This window comes from Oryzias melastigma, linkage group LG14 (genome assembly GCF_002922805.2).
Source record: "Oryzias melastigma strain HK-1 linkage group LG14, ASM292280v2, whole genome shotgun sequence".
Classification (NCBI taxonomy): Eukaryota; Metazoa; Chordata; class Actinopteri; order Beloniformes; family Adrianichthyidae; genus Oryzias; species Oryzias melastigma.
Window position 1 is genome coordinate 19,719,875 of NC_050525.1, and position 16,104 is coordinate 19,735,978.

General features: G+C 37.9%; 2 protein-coding genes across 4 annotated transcripts in view; one reads left to right on the top strand and one right to left on the bottom strand.

The window, feature by feature from the left end:
- Window positions 1–7,214, top strand: part of LOC112142964 (actin filament-associated protein 1-like 1) — a 21,900-nt gene extending 14,686 nt beyond the window's left edge. Inside the window, exons 11-19 of one of the 2 annotated variants that reach the window (XM_024266667.2) lie at window positions 1,252–1,407; window positions 2,462–2,676; window positions 3,648–3,793; window positions 4,101–4,170; window positions 4,295–4,403; window positions 4,577–4,744; window positions 4,820–4,986; window positions 5,144–5,269; window positions 6,564–7,214. In XM_024266667.2, coding sequence (XP_024122435.1) covers window positions 1,252–1,407; window positions 2,462–2,676; window positions 3,648–3,793; window positions 4,101–4,170; window positions 4,295–4,403; window positions 4,577–4,744; window positions 4,820–4,986; window positions 5,144–5,269; window positions 6,564–6,590 — 1,184 coding nt within the window. In that variant the 3' untranslated portion in view covers window positions 6,591–7,214. Of the gene's footprint in view, window positions 1–1,251; window positions 1,408–2,461; window positions 2,677–3,647; window positions 3,794–4,100; window positions 4,171–4,294; window positions 4,404–4,576; window positions 4,987–5,143; window positions 5,270–6,563 lie in introns of both variants that reach the window. The other variant, XM_024266666.2, reaches the window with a different exon arrangement.
- Window positions 7,215–9,080: 1,866 nt separating this feature from the next.
- fgf13b (fibroblast growth factor 13b) overlaps window positions 9,081–16,104 on the bottom strand; it is a 22,151-nt gene continuing 15,127 nt past the window's right edge. The window contains exons 3-5 of one of the 2 annotated variants that reach the window (XM_024266675.2): window positions 15,093–15,196; window positions 13,873–14,071; window positions 9,081–10,350 (exon numbers count right to left, since the gene is read on the bottom strand). In XM_024266675.2, the coding sequence (XP_024122443.1) occupies window positions 10,211–10,350; window positions 13,873–14,071; window positions 15,093–15,196 (443 nt within the window). In that variant the 3' untranslated portion in view covers window positions 9,081–10,210. The remainder of the gene's footprint in view (window positions 10,351–13,872; window positions 14,072–15,092; window positions 15,197–16,104) is intronic. The other variant, XM_024266677.2, reaches the window with a different exon arrangement.

The window sequence follows — 16,104 nt, forward strand, 5'->3', positions numbered from 1 at the left end:
TTCACTCTCTTTAATTCTCATTTAAAAGAATTTTAAGTTATTTTTCTTTTTCCCAATACCTTTTTAAGTCATTGCTTGTTTTTCGACCAACCAATAAAGAGACTTTTTGTCAGTTTTAAATGTTTACTAAAAGAACTTTTCAGCCCAGAAGTCAGAATCTGGGAATATTTTGCTAAATTTATTGTTTTGATTTGTGTGCCTCCTGCTTCCATTTTTTTATATCATGATCTGTTCATGATATTCAGACTTCTAATATTTATCTTTAATAATAAGCTTGAAATGTTTATGTGTATATCACTGATTATAATAAGAATAAAAAAGTACCCAGTTCCTGATCAGGATACAACATCCAATTGGGCCCGATTTCCAATAATGTGATCTTTTTTTTTTTTTATTATTATTATTGTTTTGTTCAAATTTCGTGCAAAATAACATCAGGGTTTTGCATCTTCTCCTACATCTACTTCTGTGAAATTAAATATTGGTTAATTCTTAACAACTTCACGCTGGCTTGTAGCTTTAGCTAATTAAAGGTGTTTATTAAGTCGCTCATTGAAAGATTTTTGTTTTAGAAAAGCTTAGCAACTTAAAATTTTGCAATGGAAAAATCCACATTTACAACATTTTTTATATTTATTACTAGGAATTATAGAATTACTAATGTTAGTGTTTTGTTTTTTTTCTTTTTGCCTTTAACGTGCATTTCAATGGCTTTCAATGTTGTTTCTTTTCTTTCCTGACACAACATTTTCTCCAGAAATCCCTTGAAAGCGACAAATGCCCTCAACTGTTTCACTGACATCAGATAAAAACTTCAAAAGTTTTGGCTTTTGTTTACTTCAAAATTTTAGCGATAAACTCTAGGACATCAGGTCAGTTAAAAAAAAAAAAAGCCTCAAACACAGTTGTGTTTTTTCAGTGCCGCTACAACCTGTTTACTCACCAAGTGTCTCTAATACTGGAGAGAGAAAGGGAGACAGGAAGTGAGGCCCGAGCAGATAGGACATCCTTCCTGTCGTCTTCCTGTGATTGTGTCCCACTGACATCATAGGAAGCTGGGTGAACGGCGCTCAGCAGCACCTGGTTCAATGACCTTCAGAATAATGGTTAACTCGTAAAAATGGATTTCTGAAATTGTATGTTTTTGTCTTTTTTGTGTATTAATAAAAAAACAAGAGGTTATTGTTGACTAAAAAATCTAAATGTTTTGATGTAACTGATGGTCCTAAGTCGGGATCTGTTTGGCTTCAGGCAGAGGGAAGCGTGGCGCCTTCTCTGAGCTGACGGGGTCGATGAGCCGAGCAGCCGGCAAGAAAATCAATCGGATCATCACCTTCTCCAAAAAGAAGAACGCTTTGCCGGGAGAGCCGGCCTCGTCTTCAGGCGGTGCTGACAACCCCCGCTGTGGTGAGGACGACCATTAAGCTGCTCTTTGATCGTTTTCAGGACTATTGGTACTGGATCATTAGAGTCCCAGTCCAACTATATTTTTCTCTATTGTAAAGTCATTCCCAATGGTCTTTTAATTATGATTATGCACTTTTAGCCAAAATTAGTCATTTTTGAAGACATAGTTTTAGCAGGAGCTTATTAAAAATTCTTCTCTTGAGTTGTGGCAGAGAAGTTAGCTCAACTAATTTCCCATCAGCACTTTGTTTACACTAGCTAGCTTATAGCACCTCACAAGCTTAAGCTAACATTAGCGTAGCAACAAAATGGCGACAAAAATCAGAGTTATCCAGCCTTACAGGAAAACGAAGACGTTAATGGATCTAAATAAATCTGAATAAATAAATACAGTTTTAATCTTGTCCTCCATCAGGAGAAAAATTCTGAAAGAACTTGTTAAAAACAAAATTTTCATTGGAGTGAGTCTTTAATAATTGAGAATAAACTTGTTTCTTTTTTATTAGTTAATAATAAAGTTGGACTTTTGGGAATCTGCTGATTATACTCTAATTAAAATAATATTTTTGTGTGTGTTGGATAAAAAGTGCCTGGAGTGAGACTGAAGCTTCTGCTTTTAAACTCACCTGGACCTGCTGCGCTCTCAGACAGTTGTCCCGCGGCAACACGGTCACCACAAAAGATGCACACTGCTGAACATGACATCTAGCTGGAGGCGATGATGCAATCCCTTAAACTGAACAGATTTCAGGAGCAGCGGGGTTTTATTTCTGGTTAGGTATTAAAGGGACTATGTGGATCTGAAATACTTTCTTTTTGTTCTAGATTTTGATTGGTTGAACAATCAGGAAAAAATACTCTTCTGCTCTTAGTTAAAAAACAATTGTTCAAATCAAAGAGTGTAAAATCAGTATATTTATGTTGATTTTATGAAGTTTAAACAAATCTTTAAGAACATAAATCCTTACAATCTCAGAATCAAAAAGTGGTATTATAGGACATATTTTTTCCCCAATTTAGAAACATTCTCAGTTGATTTCCAACCTTTCCACAGGCTATCTCAGCGTCTGCCTCAGCGGCTCCTGGAAGGAGCGGTGGTGCGTGCTGCGGGGGGGGAACCTGTACCTGCAGAAGGACCCCGGAGATCAGCGGCCGCCGATTATCGTGGTGCCGCTCAAGAGGGCGGAGGTGGTGCCAGGCGGGCTTGGACTGAAGCACCCATTCTCCTTCAGGATCATGCAGGGAGGAAATGAGCTGGCGTCTTTAGAGGTGCAGAGATTCAGCGTCTTCTATTGTGTTTTATTTATCATTGCTATCTGCAGAAATCCTGCAGGACTTCATCAAACCTCTAGGAAGAGTTTTATCGAGGAAACACAAGATTGTCCTCAAGAGCATTTTTTTAGCTGAATGAAATTAAGTGTTTGTCAATTTTCTGAAAAACATTGAAAACTCTTAAATGTAGCATTTTTTTAATCCTGTCTGTCATCCTCTGATGATCCTCAAAAGCTGTGTACATGCAAAACGTCTGGAGGGTTTTAATGTGCGGTTACCTCCATCTATCAATGTTGCTTAACCACAAAGAGATGTTGAGCTTTCTTCTTAATGCCTCTTAAATTACTGTCAGCTTGATCGGGGCGAAAGATCAGACCAGTCGACAACTCAGCCCTTTTCAAGCTGTCCTTCTGCATCCTCTCAGAGTTAAAGCAATTGTCTTATAAAATTCATAGGAATCAGTGATTACTCATTGTTTTCTTTGATCTTTTAAGGTTTTTTCGTCATGGAGGTTTGGTTTATAATGATATCAAACTATCATTTTGGAGATAATGGGATTACCACCCAAACACTAACAAGTCAACAAATCTCCAGAAAACTTGAGAAACTTGTAAAGAAGCAAGCATGCAAAAACATCTATGTAAGGGAGAGTATCCCTTTTTCTGAACTTCCTTCAATAAATTGTAGATCTAAATGAAGTAGATGATTAGTGTGTTTGGGGGGAGACTGCTACTACATTTAAAATGCATTTGTGCACTTAAAAAATGTTAATAAGTCAGATTTAGCAGGATGAAACCTAAAGAATAAAAGACGCACAAACAAATATGACAATATTAGTCAAAAATGTGCATTTTTGTAAAGTTGTAGCGTAAAAGCTTTATAAATTCCTAACCCTACAGACCAGTTAAACATACAGCGGAGGGCGCTTCCTCTTCAGACTCTTGTTGACCTCTTGTGGCGTTCGTTAGGCCAGCTGCTCTGAAGATCTGGGCCGCTGGTTGGGGATTCTGTTCGCAGAGACGGGCAGCTCTGCTCTTCCTGAAGAGCTGCACTACGACTACATCGACGTGGACACGCTCACGGATATCCGGCACGCCGCCAGACAGTCCTTCTTGTGAGTCCCTTAAAATGATCTGATACTTGTTTTTTTTTTTTTTCTTTTTAAATAAATTCAGAATTATTATACATAATTTTTGAAATGTTATAAAGATGAAATGTGCATTTTTCCAGAAAAAGTGTAAAAATTTACCTTAACCCTTTGAACCTTCAGCTCCTAGGCCCTCTGCCTGACTCTACCACCTGTAAAAACAGGTGGTCACATAAATACTTTGGTAGAAATAATAATTTTTTTCACCTAAACCTTCTCATTTTTAACTACTGTGCTAAAGTGCATCACAATTACCTGTTCTTTCTTTCTCTAGGTGGGCTACAACCACATGCAGCGCCTCCATAGAATCCAGAACTTATGATGAAGTTTATGAAAGTATCGCGGTAAGAATATTTATTTATTATAAATAGCTAAAAACATCCTGAAAAATATAGGCGTTAGGAAAAGTATGTTAGCAAACTGCTTTGTTGCATTGGTAATGGTAATTGATGTCACACTGTGGTGCAGGATGAGGATTCTGAAGGCAAGTCGAGCCAAGTGAGACGTCACGCATCCTTCTCCAGCCGGGACTCTGAGAGGACTGAGCAGCAGGCTACCATTAAGAGACACACCTCCAGTCAGTCTCCTTTCCCTCCATAATTCATAAAGGTTGCTCTATAAAAATTACATGGGAGAAAATGTGCCTGCAGCTGGCAGGCTTCACCAGATTTAGTTGAATGACTGTTTACCTGCTTTATGACTAAAATCATGACTAGAAATCTCATTTTTTTCTGCTTTGTTTCCCCACAGATGTCATTCAGTACGGGCGCTACGGGAAGACGCGCGCCGAGGAGGACGCTAAACGATACCGGAGACAGAAAGAGGAGCTGGAGAAGCAGAAAGAGGAGCTCCGGAACTCGCTGATCTCCCTCCGTAAGGAGAAGAAGGTGTTGAAGGAGGAGGTGAAGAGTGGACCAGGTCAGAGAGGGAAAAGAAAAAAAAGCAGAACCAATTGGGAGAAGGGATTCATGTCATGTGTGCTTGTGGGTTTAGGTCACGACGCAGAAAAGCGGTTAGCTGAGCTGGAGACTCTGTGCAAAGAGAAAGAGGAGGAGAGGGTGGAGCTGGAGCTCAGACTGACCGAAGTCAAAGAAAATCTGAAGAAGTCACTGGCGAGAGGAGCGCTGACTCCTCCCACTAATGCAGATATTTGCCCAAAGGTGAACAAGCTGATTGAAAGCTTGTATAAATCTAACACAAAACATTTCCTTTTTCCTGAAGCTTCAGCCAAAATATAAATTCTGCTCCACATTCAAACAATTTTCAAATGTGTTAAACCTGACTTTTGTCTCTTAATTGATCTGATTTTGTGCTCAGGTGTCGGGAAACAACAAGGAAAAAGTTTACAGTGAAACTGTGCCTGTTAACTCTGCGTCTGAGCTCCGCAAACGCCCGCCATCTTTTTACGCCTCATCCAAGGGGAGTGTCATGCAGAAGGCAAAGGTGGGAAGCAGAAGATGTTTCACCACACACACAAAAACACACATGACCTTTTATTTAAAATAAACTTCTTCTTCTTCACATTAACGAAATGGAACAAAAAAAATTGGTTTTCCTTTTCTTAAAAAAAAGACAATTTTCCCCTTTAACTCTTGAGCTTTAGCTCCAGTGTTGACATTTGATTATTGTAACTCTTTTATGCAATTAATAGAATTTGACCGGATTCTGAAGTAGAGAAAATCAGCCTTGTGCTGTTATGCAAGACTGTACATTAGCAATGAAAAAAGATAAAATAAACAAAATAACCTGATTTATGATCTCAGGAAAGGTCAAAGATCATGTTATTTAGGCAGCATATCTTGTGTTAAAGACCCACTACAATGAAAATCGTCTTTTTTGTGTGTTTTTAACACGATTTTGTAGCATTTTTCTCATAACAGAAGACTTATATAAAATAATTTACAGTTAAAACTGCATTTCTGAGTATTTCTTTTTTCAATCAGGATCAGGAGCACATGAAAACAGGATGCTTTAAAAAAACTCAGACCAATGAGGCAGCTACTGAAATGGGCAAAGTCTACATGTTCTGCTCCATTTCTGAACAAATAGAGCCATTAGTGTCATTTTCCTCCTCTAAACTGGTGTCTGACTCTAAACTATATTGCTGCGTAGCTCCAATGTTGCTTTTTTGCTACGCTAACATTAGCTTGGGATTTTGAGATGCTATAAGCTAGCAGGAGAGAGTGTAAACAAAGGGCTGATGGGAAATTAGTGAACCTAAGTCCCGCCCACAACCCAGAATTGTACATCTATTGAGCTGCAGAAAATATGTCTTAAAAAAATGACACAGGCTGTTTAATTTGGGCTAAAAACAGCAATATCATAATCAAAAGACACCTGGGAACATTTTTACATTTTAAAAGTACTAATACATACATTTTCCGGAAGTAAATATAATGTAAATATGTAATCATTAATAAGCTCTCTTAAGGTTTTTCTTTTTTAGTTTGCGTGTTCTGTTTTTGTTCCTTGCAGAGTTTTTCTTGGGTGTATTTAGATCATCAAAATTTCAACCAACATTTATTCATTATCCACTTTAAAACTACTAATTCAAGCAAAAGGCTTTACATACAGTATAAGATAAGAGATGTATAAAAAAAAACAAAGAAATCAACAACTGAGGCAAATTTATAGGATAAATAGTCTTGTAGAAGAAGCCAATTTATTTTTAGGGTCATTTCTGTGTATGTGTGGTAAGATATGTTTTAATAATTTTCTGCTCTCTTGTGGTTTTCAGGAGTGGGAGTCGAAGAAAGCGACCTAAACTGAACAGACTGTAAGAAAAAGTAACAGAAAGAACGAACAAAGAACAGCAGGAGGATGTGGAAGTACAAGAAATCTTACTGACACTAAAAAGAAAAAAGAAAGAAAGGTGAAAAAAGATATGTTAAAAAATGACATCCCAGCACTGTAAATATGACAGTGATGTTCAGTATTGAGGTGACCACTATGGAGGATAAACATTTGTGGGTGTTTACAGTTTGCAGTAAAGTACTGCAAGAAGATGCTTCAAAGAACTCGACTTCAGGGTTACAGAAAGACTTCCAGGTTTCATCTTAAACCTAAAATTTCGACGTTTTTTTTCACCAAAAAAAAAAAAAGTTTCATATCTAAAAAGATCCTTTTTGAACCAAACGTGTCTCATATTTGAGCTGTTCTAAATCATTTTTATTGTGTCAATGTGAAGTGGTTGGTTTAAACCATCATTTTGGGTATTTTTACTTATTTAACTTTTGCACTTTATCTTTTTGTATTTTATGATTGTATAAATGTTATGAAGATTAGCCTTTACGCTCCACAGAAAACCTTCACTGTCATCTGATTTTTTAAAACTTGTTACAGCAAGTTGAACAAAAAAAGTGGAGTAAATAAATGATTATTATTTTAAGAATTTGTATGATTGTTTCTTTATTTTTTATATACCTTTAATTTCTGAATATTTGCAAAAAACAGTTAAAATTGAACTGCAAGCCCCCTCTAGTGACAAACAATAGAAAAGCAGTCGTTTGAATAAAAAAAATATACTCAATTATTTTTTTTTTACTAAAACTGCAGAAAAATTGCTGCTAATTAACTAAGAACTCTTCACTGCTGCTTCACCAAAGCAGCCTCCTTTTTCCAGAAGAAGCTTGTTCGTCCACAACATAAATATTTAAATATCTAAGCAATTACAGTCTAGATGGGCTTCACTGATACAATCGAAGTCACATGAGATCACAATAACGAAAACATTTTTAAAATAGCTTTCCCTCTTAGTGTATGTGCTTAAGATAAGGCCATAAAAATTCGTAACCACAGCTGCATGTTCGCACATAAACAAATTATCATCATCTCGCATAATAATTTGCCCAAAAAAATGATTAGGTTTACAAATGTATTAAAAGGGTTCTGCATGACCGTAAAAATAGGTTTGCATTAGTGAAAGAATTTCTACTTTTTTTTCTTTTTAGCATTTTTTTTTTCTTTCTCAGATGCAAGTTGCTGTTGCGCATTGTGTCCCTGTTTTTATATGTCATTGTGATTGTAAATGATCTGAGCATTTTTGCTAGAGCTTCTCCTTTTGAGAATCCATGTAACACTGTATGCTATTAGCAATCTTATTATTTCACTAATACATTTTACAGCATGTGAACTGTATCAGATTAATAGAAATATATTTAAAACACATAGTAGATTATTAATGTATTTTTTAATTGTCTAAATAAGTAAACTCAAAATTGATTAGAATTGAGTGAATCGAAAAAATCTGAATTAAACCGATCCAGGCTCTGGCGAATCAAATCGAGTCTGGAAATTGTTGTCGATACCCAGCTCTACAGCCAATAGTGTCTATAGAACATTCCTCTCAGTCATGTTAACACTGAAATACACCTTCAAGTCTGGGGCGGGGCGGGACAACAGGCTGCTCTTTGATTGGACAGTTTGATTTGTGACCATCCAATCATAAAGATGTACAAAGACGGGGACGCAAAAAAAGTGCTTGAAAAAGAAAAAAAAATCTAGGAATAATTTCACAAATGCAAATCTTTTTCTCTGGACTTGCAAAACCCTTTTTACATATTTGCAAACCTACATTTTTTCAGAAAATTTATTATGTGGTACAATGAAACTTGATTTATACAGAGCCCCTAAAGGGACATTGAAGTTAAAAAATAAAAAAAGATTAAAGTAAAAAAAAACAAACGTTCTCTTTTAATTGAAATAAAAAAGAAAAAAATGGTTATTATCTGGTGTGCACAAGTTGCTTACCAGATTTTGTTATCTAAAAATTGAAGTCCAAAGAAAATTCTGGTTATTAACTGGTGCACACCTGATAGCAACCAGTTTTAAAAAAAATGTTTTTTTTTAATCTAAGAATTCAAGTAATGTTTTTTATTCTGGTCAGTAATTGGTGCGCACCAAAAAGTAACTGTTTAGTACTATCTGGTTAGTTTTCTGGTTAGTAACTGGTGCACACCAAATGGTAGTGGGTACGCAGAAGATAGCAACCAGATTAAAAAAAAAAATGTTTCTTTCCTAAAAATTGAAATGAAGAAAAATTCGGATTAGTAACTGGATAATAACTGGTTAGCACTATCTGGCAATTTTTACTTCAATTTTTAGAAAAAAAAGTTATATTTTTACTTCAATTTTTTTTGTTCTTCAGTGTGGCTTTAGGGGCTCCATAGATTTATGTGCGAACATGCGGTTGCGAATCTTTATGGCCTTATTTTCATTCGAAACCGTATGTTCATAAAAATCAGGAGAGTGGAGATAATTCTTTACAAAGAGTTTATTTAGTGCATTTCTAGTTTGTCCACAGCAGGAACAAAAATACGAAGTTAATCTGTGCTCCCATTGGTTCACCAAAACGCCGGGCCGACGCCATTGGTCCGCTCGTGTTCTGGTGCTAAAACAATTGGTCCAGCAGTGTTGGAACAATCTCACATTGGTTCACTAGTGTTCTGGTATCACACTATTGGCTCACTAGTGTTCACTTGTGGTCAGGAACACTTAAGACCAGGAGGAAAAAAGAAGAAAATCAAAATCAAAGAAAATAGGACCGTCAGCATGCTGCTACTGAGCAGAGGTCCACGAGCTTCCATGCAACAACAAACAAACAAACAAACAAACGGCAAGGGACAACAATATCAAAACGGAAAGAGAAACGAGAGCATTGCTTGTAAGAAGTAAGCATGGAAGCATATACAGTAAACCTTATAATAACCTGCTAAAGCCCTCAGGAGGTTCGTCTGATATACAACAGATTTGAAAAAGGTAAAATCTCCCCCAGTGCACACACACACACACACACACAGTCACACAAACACTGTAAGCACACTCTGTACCCAGCATCTCACACACACTCAGGGACACCTGCATGCAAACAAATGGTAGATCCTCCTCAGTGTGCGAGGAAGGCGGTTTTGAAAATATGACTTAACCCCGTGAGCTCTGTGTAAACATGGCGCACTGTCGAATACAGACTTTCTTCCTGCCTTTTGTAACTCCCTGGAACTGTCTGGCCTCTTGCCTTTTCGTAGCAATAACCCAGTTAGTTCACACTTGGGCTCTTTGGTTCTCTGTAACAGTCAGTTTATCGTGCGGTGGGACCGGTGGTCTCTCGTCCTCCTCCCGGACTATCTGGTTTATGATACAGCAGGAAGAAAAGAAGAGAAGTGAAGGGAAGAGATGCCGAGGTCCTGTCGCTCTGCACGCCGGGGCAGCAGAGCCAGACGGATTGATTGTCCTTGATTTATTTACATCACAGTCAGTCACAGTGGAGGAAGAACTCACTCTCCCTCTGTTGTTCTTGTTTCTTCACCTCGTCTACCCCTCACAAACCGGACGCGTGGGCATGTCAGCCTGAGTTGTGTGTGTGTGAATGTGTGAGGGGTGGAGAGGCTAGGATAAGTCATTGTTGCTGGGTGTTTTCCCGCCGCCGTTGAGGAGGGCTGAAGCGCTGCGACTCTTGGTTGGCGTGCCGCTGCCTGATCGTGAGAGTTCAGTCAGGTCGTGGAGGGAGGGCTCCCGGTACATGGCCACTAAACAAACAAAAACACAACAACCATGAACACACACTCCACTTTTCCCATCACTTAAAGCCACATTCAGGCGGTGAAAGTACATTTGGCTCTGACTCCATCTGTAACCTCTAACTCCACTTTGTCCACTTGAGTGCAGTGAATTATGCTTTCTTGTTAATTGTTCAAACATAAACAATTAACACAGAAAGAATAATTTAATCAAATAAGCAATTAAAAGCCACTGAAGCGGATAAGAACCGGTTAGAAGTCGTGTTCGGTTGATGCGCACAAATCCAATATCTGCCCCCCTGCGTGGCTTAGAGGAGCTTTCCTTCAAATCCCGGAGGGGAAGACTCCGACTCTCTTGCTACGTTTCTTTGCTCAGGTGGGTTTTTCTGTTATTAGAAGCAGCTTTGTGCTACCACGGTGTGACTCAGACAAACAAAGCAATGCAACAAACCGACAGGGTTTATACTTCTTCTTTTCCCTTCAGGGGTCGCTTCCTTCATCTGTCCTCTCCATCCTCTACTCCAACACCAACTATCTTCATGTCTTCATTCACAACATCCAGATACCTTCATTTGAAACATTAAATAAAATGACTTTTTCCTCTTTTAGTGCTTAAATGGACATACTTATGGAGATTTTGAAGTGGATCAGACAATTATTTTGAATGAAATGGAAGTTCATCGTATGCGTGGATTTTTTCTTCCTCGAAAGGTCCTGCATCCGTAATCCTGTTGCTGCACAACTTTGGTACTTTGTTGAATTTTTTTATTCTTATATTTTACTACACAATACTCATAACTATAAATATTAATAAAAAGAACAATCAGGATAATTTTCTAGATTTTAAACGCCATTAGAATATCTTTTCTTTATAGGCATGAGTTTGTTTTTTTGTAATGCGTAGTTAACACAAATAAATCACAAATTAAAGTCTTAGTTTAGTACTTTTTTTTATGTTTATGGGATTTAAAAAAAATCATAAATGTAACTATGTATTTAAAAAATAAAACACAGCAGCATTGAACTTGATTCCTTGCAGTGGCAGAGAGAGAGAGTTTGCTATTTACTGAAGGATGTTTTCTAAAAATAGATACATGTATACAGTATGTATATGATAAATGTAAGTAGGGATGGATTATATACATTTGCCTCTTCACACTCCTAATATGTTTTTTAGGTTTTTGAAAATTCACTGAAGATCCACTTTTGAATATTTAGCCTTTTTTCTCATATTGGTCTCCCTGCAGGAATGCACATTCATATATTCTAATCCTGAGATTTTTCTGTAGATTTCCGAGGCTTTATTTATCTTTTTTTTATTCAAAGACAATGAAAATTATGGTTTTGAACACAGCATTTTTTTCTGATGGACATATTTTAAAGGGACCCTACCATGAAAATTCTACTCTTTGAGGTTTTAAGTGCATTTTACTGTTCATTCCTCACTATAAAGAACCTCAAAGTAGTATTTTGATCCGTTCATGCATTTAAGAGTAATCCTGTAAAAACCTGCACTGTCTGCAGCTGCCCCTCCCATACCCACGAAAACGAGCGGGTGGAAACGTGCTGACGTAAGATCGATGCCAACCGCTCCCTCCAGGAAGAGTCTGCTCTGATGGCTCCGCCCCCAGACTAACACAACACTCAATTTCTCCACTGAGCTAGTGGTCATCAGCAAAAGAATTTTAATTTTAGATGCAGAATACCGTATATCTTCCAGTTGTGTCCTGTCTTCCATAAATTCCACCTCAAAGGTGTTTGTTACTTTAGACGCGGCGCTCCTTTAAGACACCCCCCAACCCCCACTCCGGCACAGCCGCGTGTTTGTGTTGTGAACCAGTGTAGCGATGGCCGGGTCCACTAAAGGCAGATATATCGTATGTTTATCCATCTTCGAAGAAGTTTGGATTATTTTCGTGGGAGAAATTCAGACACAGATTTCTCTGGGATGGCGTCATGAAATGGGAGCAGCCACACGCAGCGGCAGGCGGAGCTTCAGGAATCGAGTCGTTTTACTTCCGGGTAGCAAAAAACTCATAAAAAATCATATTTGATAAATAATTTTTTAAAGTGGTTTTTTAAAGGTAATATGTGATCGTATATATGGATATAGTTCACTCTGAAAGACTTCATGGTATGGCCCCTTTAAAGGAAATTTAGCTTAAAATTTGATTTTTGAGTATTTCTTTTTCCAAATTGCTGTGAATTAGGAGCAGACAAAAAATATATATTTTGAAAAAGAGCTTGTTTGTGGCATAAGAAACAGACTCCTTGTTCCGCTCCACTCTTAAACGACTAGATTCATATACGTCTTCATTTTCCTCGTTTGTACCAACATCTGGCTGAAACCTGAATATCTCTAGTATTGCTCACCATTTTCGTTGCCCCGGTAATGTTAGATGAAAGGACTGGCTGTATGGTAACAGGTAAACAGATGGGTGATGGGAAGTAGAGGCGGGGTTTGCTCCATGCCAACCAACCTTTCCACAACTCAAAGGCAAATTTCAAATCAAGTACTGCCGCTCTGCAGAAACTATGTCCCAGAAAACAACACAAGTTTATTTGATTTGATGATTGAAGTGAGTCTTTTATGTATTTGTCATAATTTTGCATAGTACCAGTTGGAATTTGCTCTTTTGTTCTTTTTAAACAATAATATTATAGTTTTAACCATGTTAGCTTTAGTCATGCATGTTTATTTTACATATTTTATGTTTTTTTAGATACAATCTTAACATAAAATCCACCAAAATGTCATAAAAAGCAAAAGAATTGAGAAGCAGCTGTCATTTATCTTGAATATTTGATCATGAGGCACAGACGGCTTCCTGGCCAATAGAAAAGTGGTGGACATTCATGTGAGGATGTGAGGCCTGCACATGGAACTAAATTTTATAAAGTCTCGCAGTGATATGTTTCAAATTCTGCAAAAACCCATGAAGCTGACATGAAAACAGCCTTGTGAAATCAAATCCTTGCACTTTGCCTTCCCATTTACAACCCTAAAAACACAACAACTGATGCCAAATTTGTATTTAAAAACCGATTTATGTATTTAAAGAATAAAGGCTTTATTTCAGAATTTACTTCTTTGCTTCAAAGCACGCTTTCTGCAGCCGACTGTGCTACAAAGTGTTATTTGAAAGGTCTGCAAAGTCACGAAGCCCACACCAAAGGGGCTTTGTTCTTTTTGCAATCAAGACTCTGCTCTTGAACTGCTCGACAAATCCAGCTGGCACTCCGGACGTTTGTATGACTTTTCCAAAAAAACAACAAAAAAAAGTGCAAAAACCGCTTATTTCAGAACTTTAGATCAATCAGATGACGACCTCCGGATGGAGCTTAATTGAAGCTGAGATTAAAGTCTCAAAATAGAGTTAGAAATGTTTGCGCATGGGTGCTCAATTCTTGAAATCTACCCCTCTGCCTTAGAGTTCTGACTGACTGACCCTAAGTACCTGCAGGTAGAGCTGGACAACAGGCAGATCTTGAGACTTAGGATTGAGCAGAAATGGATTAGACCTGCATTACCTTTGAGGGGTTTGGGTATGAAGTGTGCAGCGGCCTTGTTTTTCTTTACGTGGTTCCCCTTCATGACCTCGCCTTCCTTGTTGAGTCCGAGGTACCAGGCCCGGCCGGAGGCCTGCTGCCGGTACATCATGGAGGAGTAGGTGACGTAGTAGTTCTCAAACACAGACTCCTTGAACTTACACTCCGGAGTGAAATGTTCCTGAGTGGAAAACGTGACAGATTTAAAAGAAATAAAATAAAATAAAGGAGAGAGAGAGAAGGAAGTCATGAGCTGCAGGAAGAGTTTCATCAAAAACAAAGACCCTCCATTACATACATCACCAGGTTGGCTCTTTTAATTATTATCTGCAGTCTCCAAGAACAAATCACACCAACGTGCAAAGCAGACATTTGCATTTCCTTATTCCTGGATCTCCATGGCAACAGGCTACTCCCTTGAATACCAACCAGCCCGCTGGGAAAGATGGTTCCCAGGTTGCCGGGGCAATCAGAGATACAGAACGTCTTTAACAGCCATCACTCTGGTATTTGTGACGTTGGCGTGTGTTTTATGTGTCTCTCCACATATATAAATGTGTTTGTGTGGCTTTGTTTGAATCCAGCTTTTAATATCAGGCCTGAAGATGAAGTGTGATAACAGTTATGACAGAGAAAGAAGCTGGGTGTGATGGATCAGATATTTTGTGGGAAACACAGTTATTACTTTGACATTTTCACTTTTTCTATATTTCCTCAGTTGGTTTTGATTTTTTTTTTTTTTTGGTCTTGCAGTTTTGTTTGTTTAGATTGCTGGGAGTTCTTGTTATTTTCCACTTCTTCTTATTGCTTCCACACCACCCACCACCAGTGCTGGAGAGCTAAAACGAGGCGCCTGAAGCACAGCTCTACAGCTAACCGTGCCTTCTGGCCTGTCTGAAAATGGACTGTATGTGCACATGGAGTTAGCAACAACATGAGAAGCAATTTACAGAGAAATTTTTCAATCAAAGAGTGACCGCGTGGAGACAAAGGAAGGCTCGGGGAGGATCTGAAATCAATCGTGGGAGACGGATGAGGCTTGGACACGACATCATTTCACCCTGCAGTTCTAACGCTGGAGTTAAGGTGCTAATGTGATGATAAGATGATAATGGCTGTGCTGTCACTGCCAGCGTTTTCTTCATTACTCACAGCGAGGAGAGCTGAGCTCTGATCGTCATCATGTCGATGTTGTGACTTACGGAGGTGTAGAGGAAGCCTTCGTTGTTCATCGCCAGGTAGAGTTTGGTCTGGACTCCCTGGATGGCCACAACACGAAGCCCCACAGGGATCAGGTTGAACACAGCTGCACAAAAAATGGGCACAAAAAACAGCTCTTCTGATCAGTGTCGATAACGCCACCATTTTGCCACAAATATGCACATTTTTATTTAGTTTTAACTAAATTCTAATAAAACCTACTTTGCTAAGTGTTTTTTACTTTTATAGACCCCCTACAGGGACATCGAAGTAAAATCAAATTGAAGAAAAAAGATTTTTTTTGAAAAATTTTATTTTTTATTTTTTTTCTGGTAACTAACTGGTGTGCACCAGAAAGTTACTGGTGCGCACAAGATAGTAACTGGTGTGCAGCAGATTTTACTGATTTTTTTTTGTCTAAAAAATTTAAGTATAATTTTTTTTTTAATTGAAGCAAAAATGTTTTTTTCTGGTTCCTAACTGGTGCACACCAGATAATAGCTGGTGCACACAGGTTAATAGCTGGTCCACACCAGATAATAGCTGGTGCACACAGGTTAATAGCTGGTCCACACCAGATAATAGCTGGTCCACACCAGATAATAGCTGGTGCACACCAGATAGTAATAGATTTTTTTTTCTTAAGATTGCAGTAAAAAATTTCTAAAAATTGAAGGAATTTTATTTCTGGTTACTAACCATTGCACACACCAGATAGTAACTAATTCTTTTTTCTAAAAATTGAAGTATACAATTTATTTTTTCTAAAAAATAAAGTAAACATGCTTTTTTCTGCGTACTAATTGGTGTGCACCAGATAGTAATAGACTTTTTTTTTAAAAAAATGTAAGTAAAAAGGTTTTTTTTGCTTACTAACTGGTGTGAACCAGATAGTAGCTGGTGCGTGCCAGATAGTAATGGTGCACACCAGATAGTAATAGACTTTTTTTTTTTAAATTGAAGTAAATGTTTTTTTTCTGCTTACTAACTGGTGTGCACCAAATAGTAACGGTG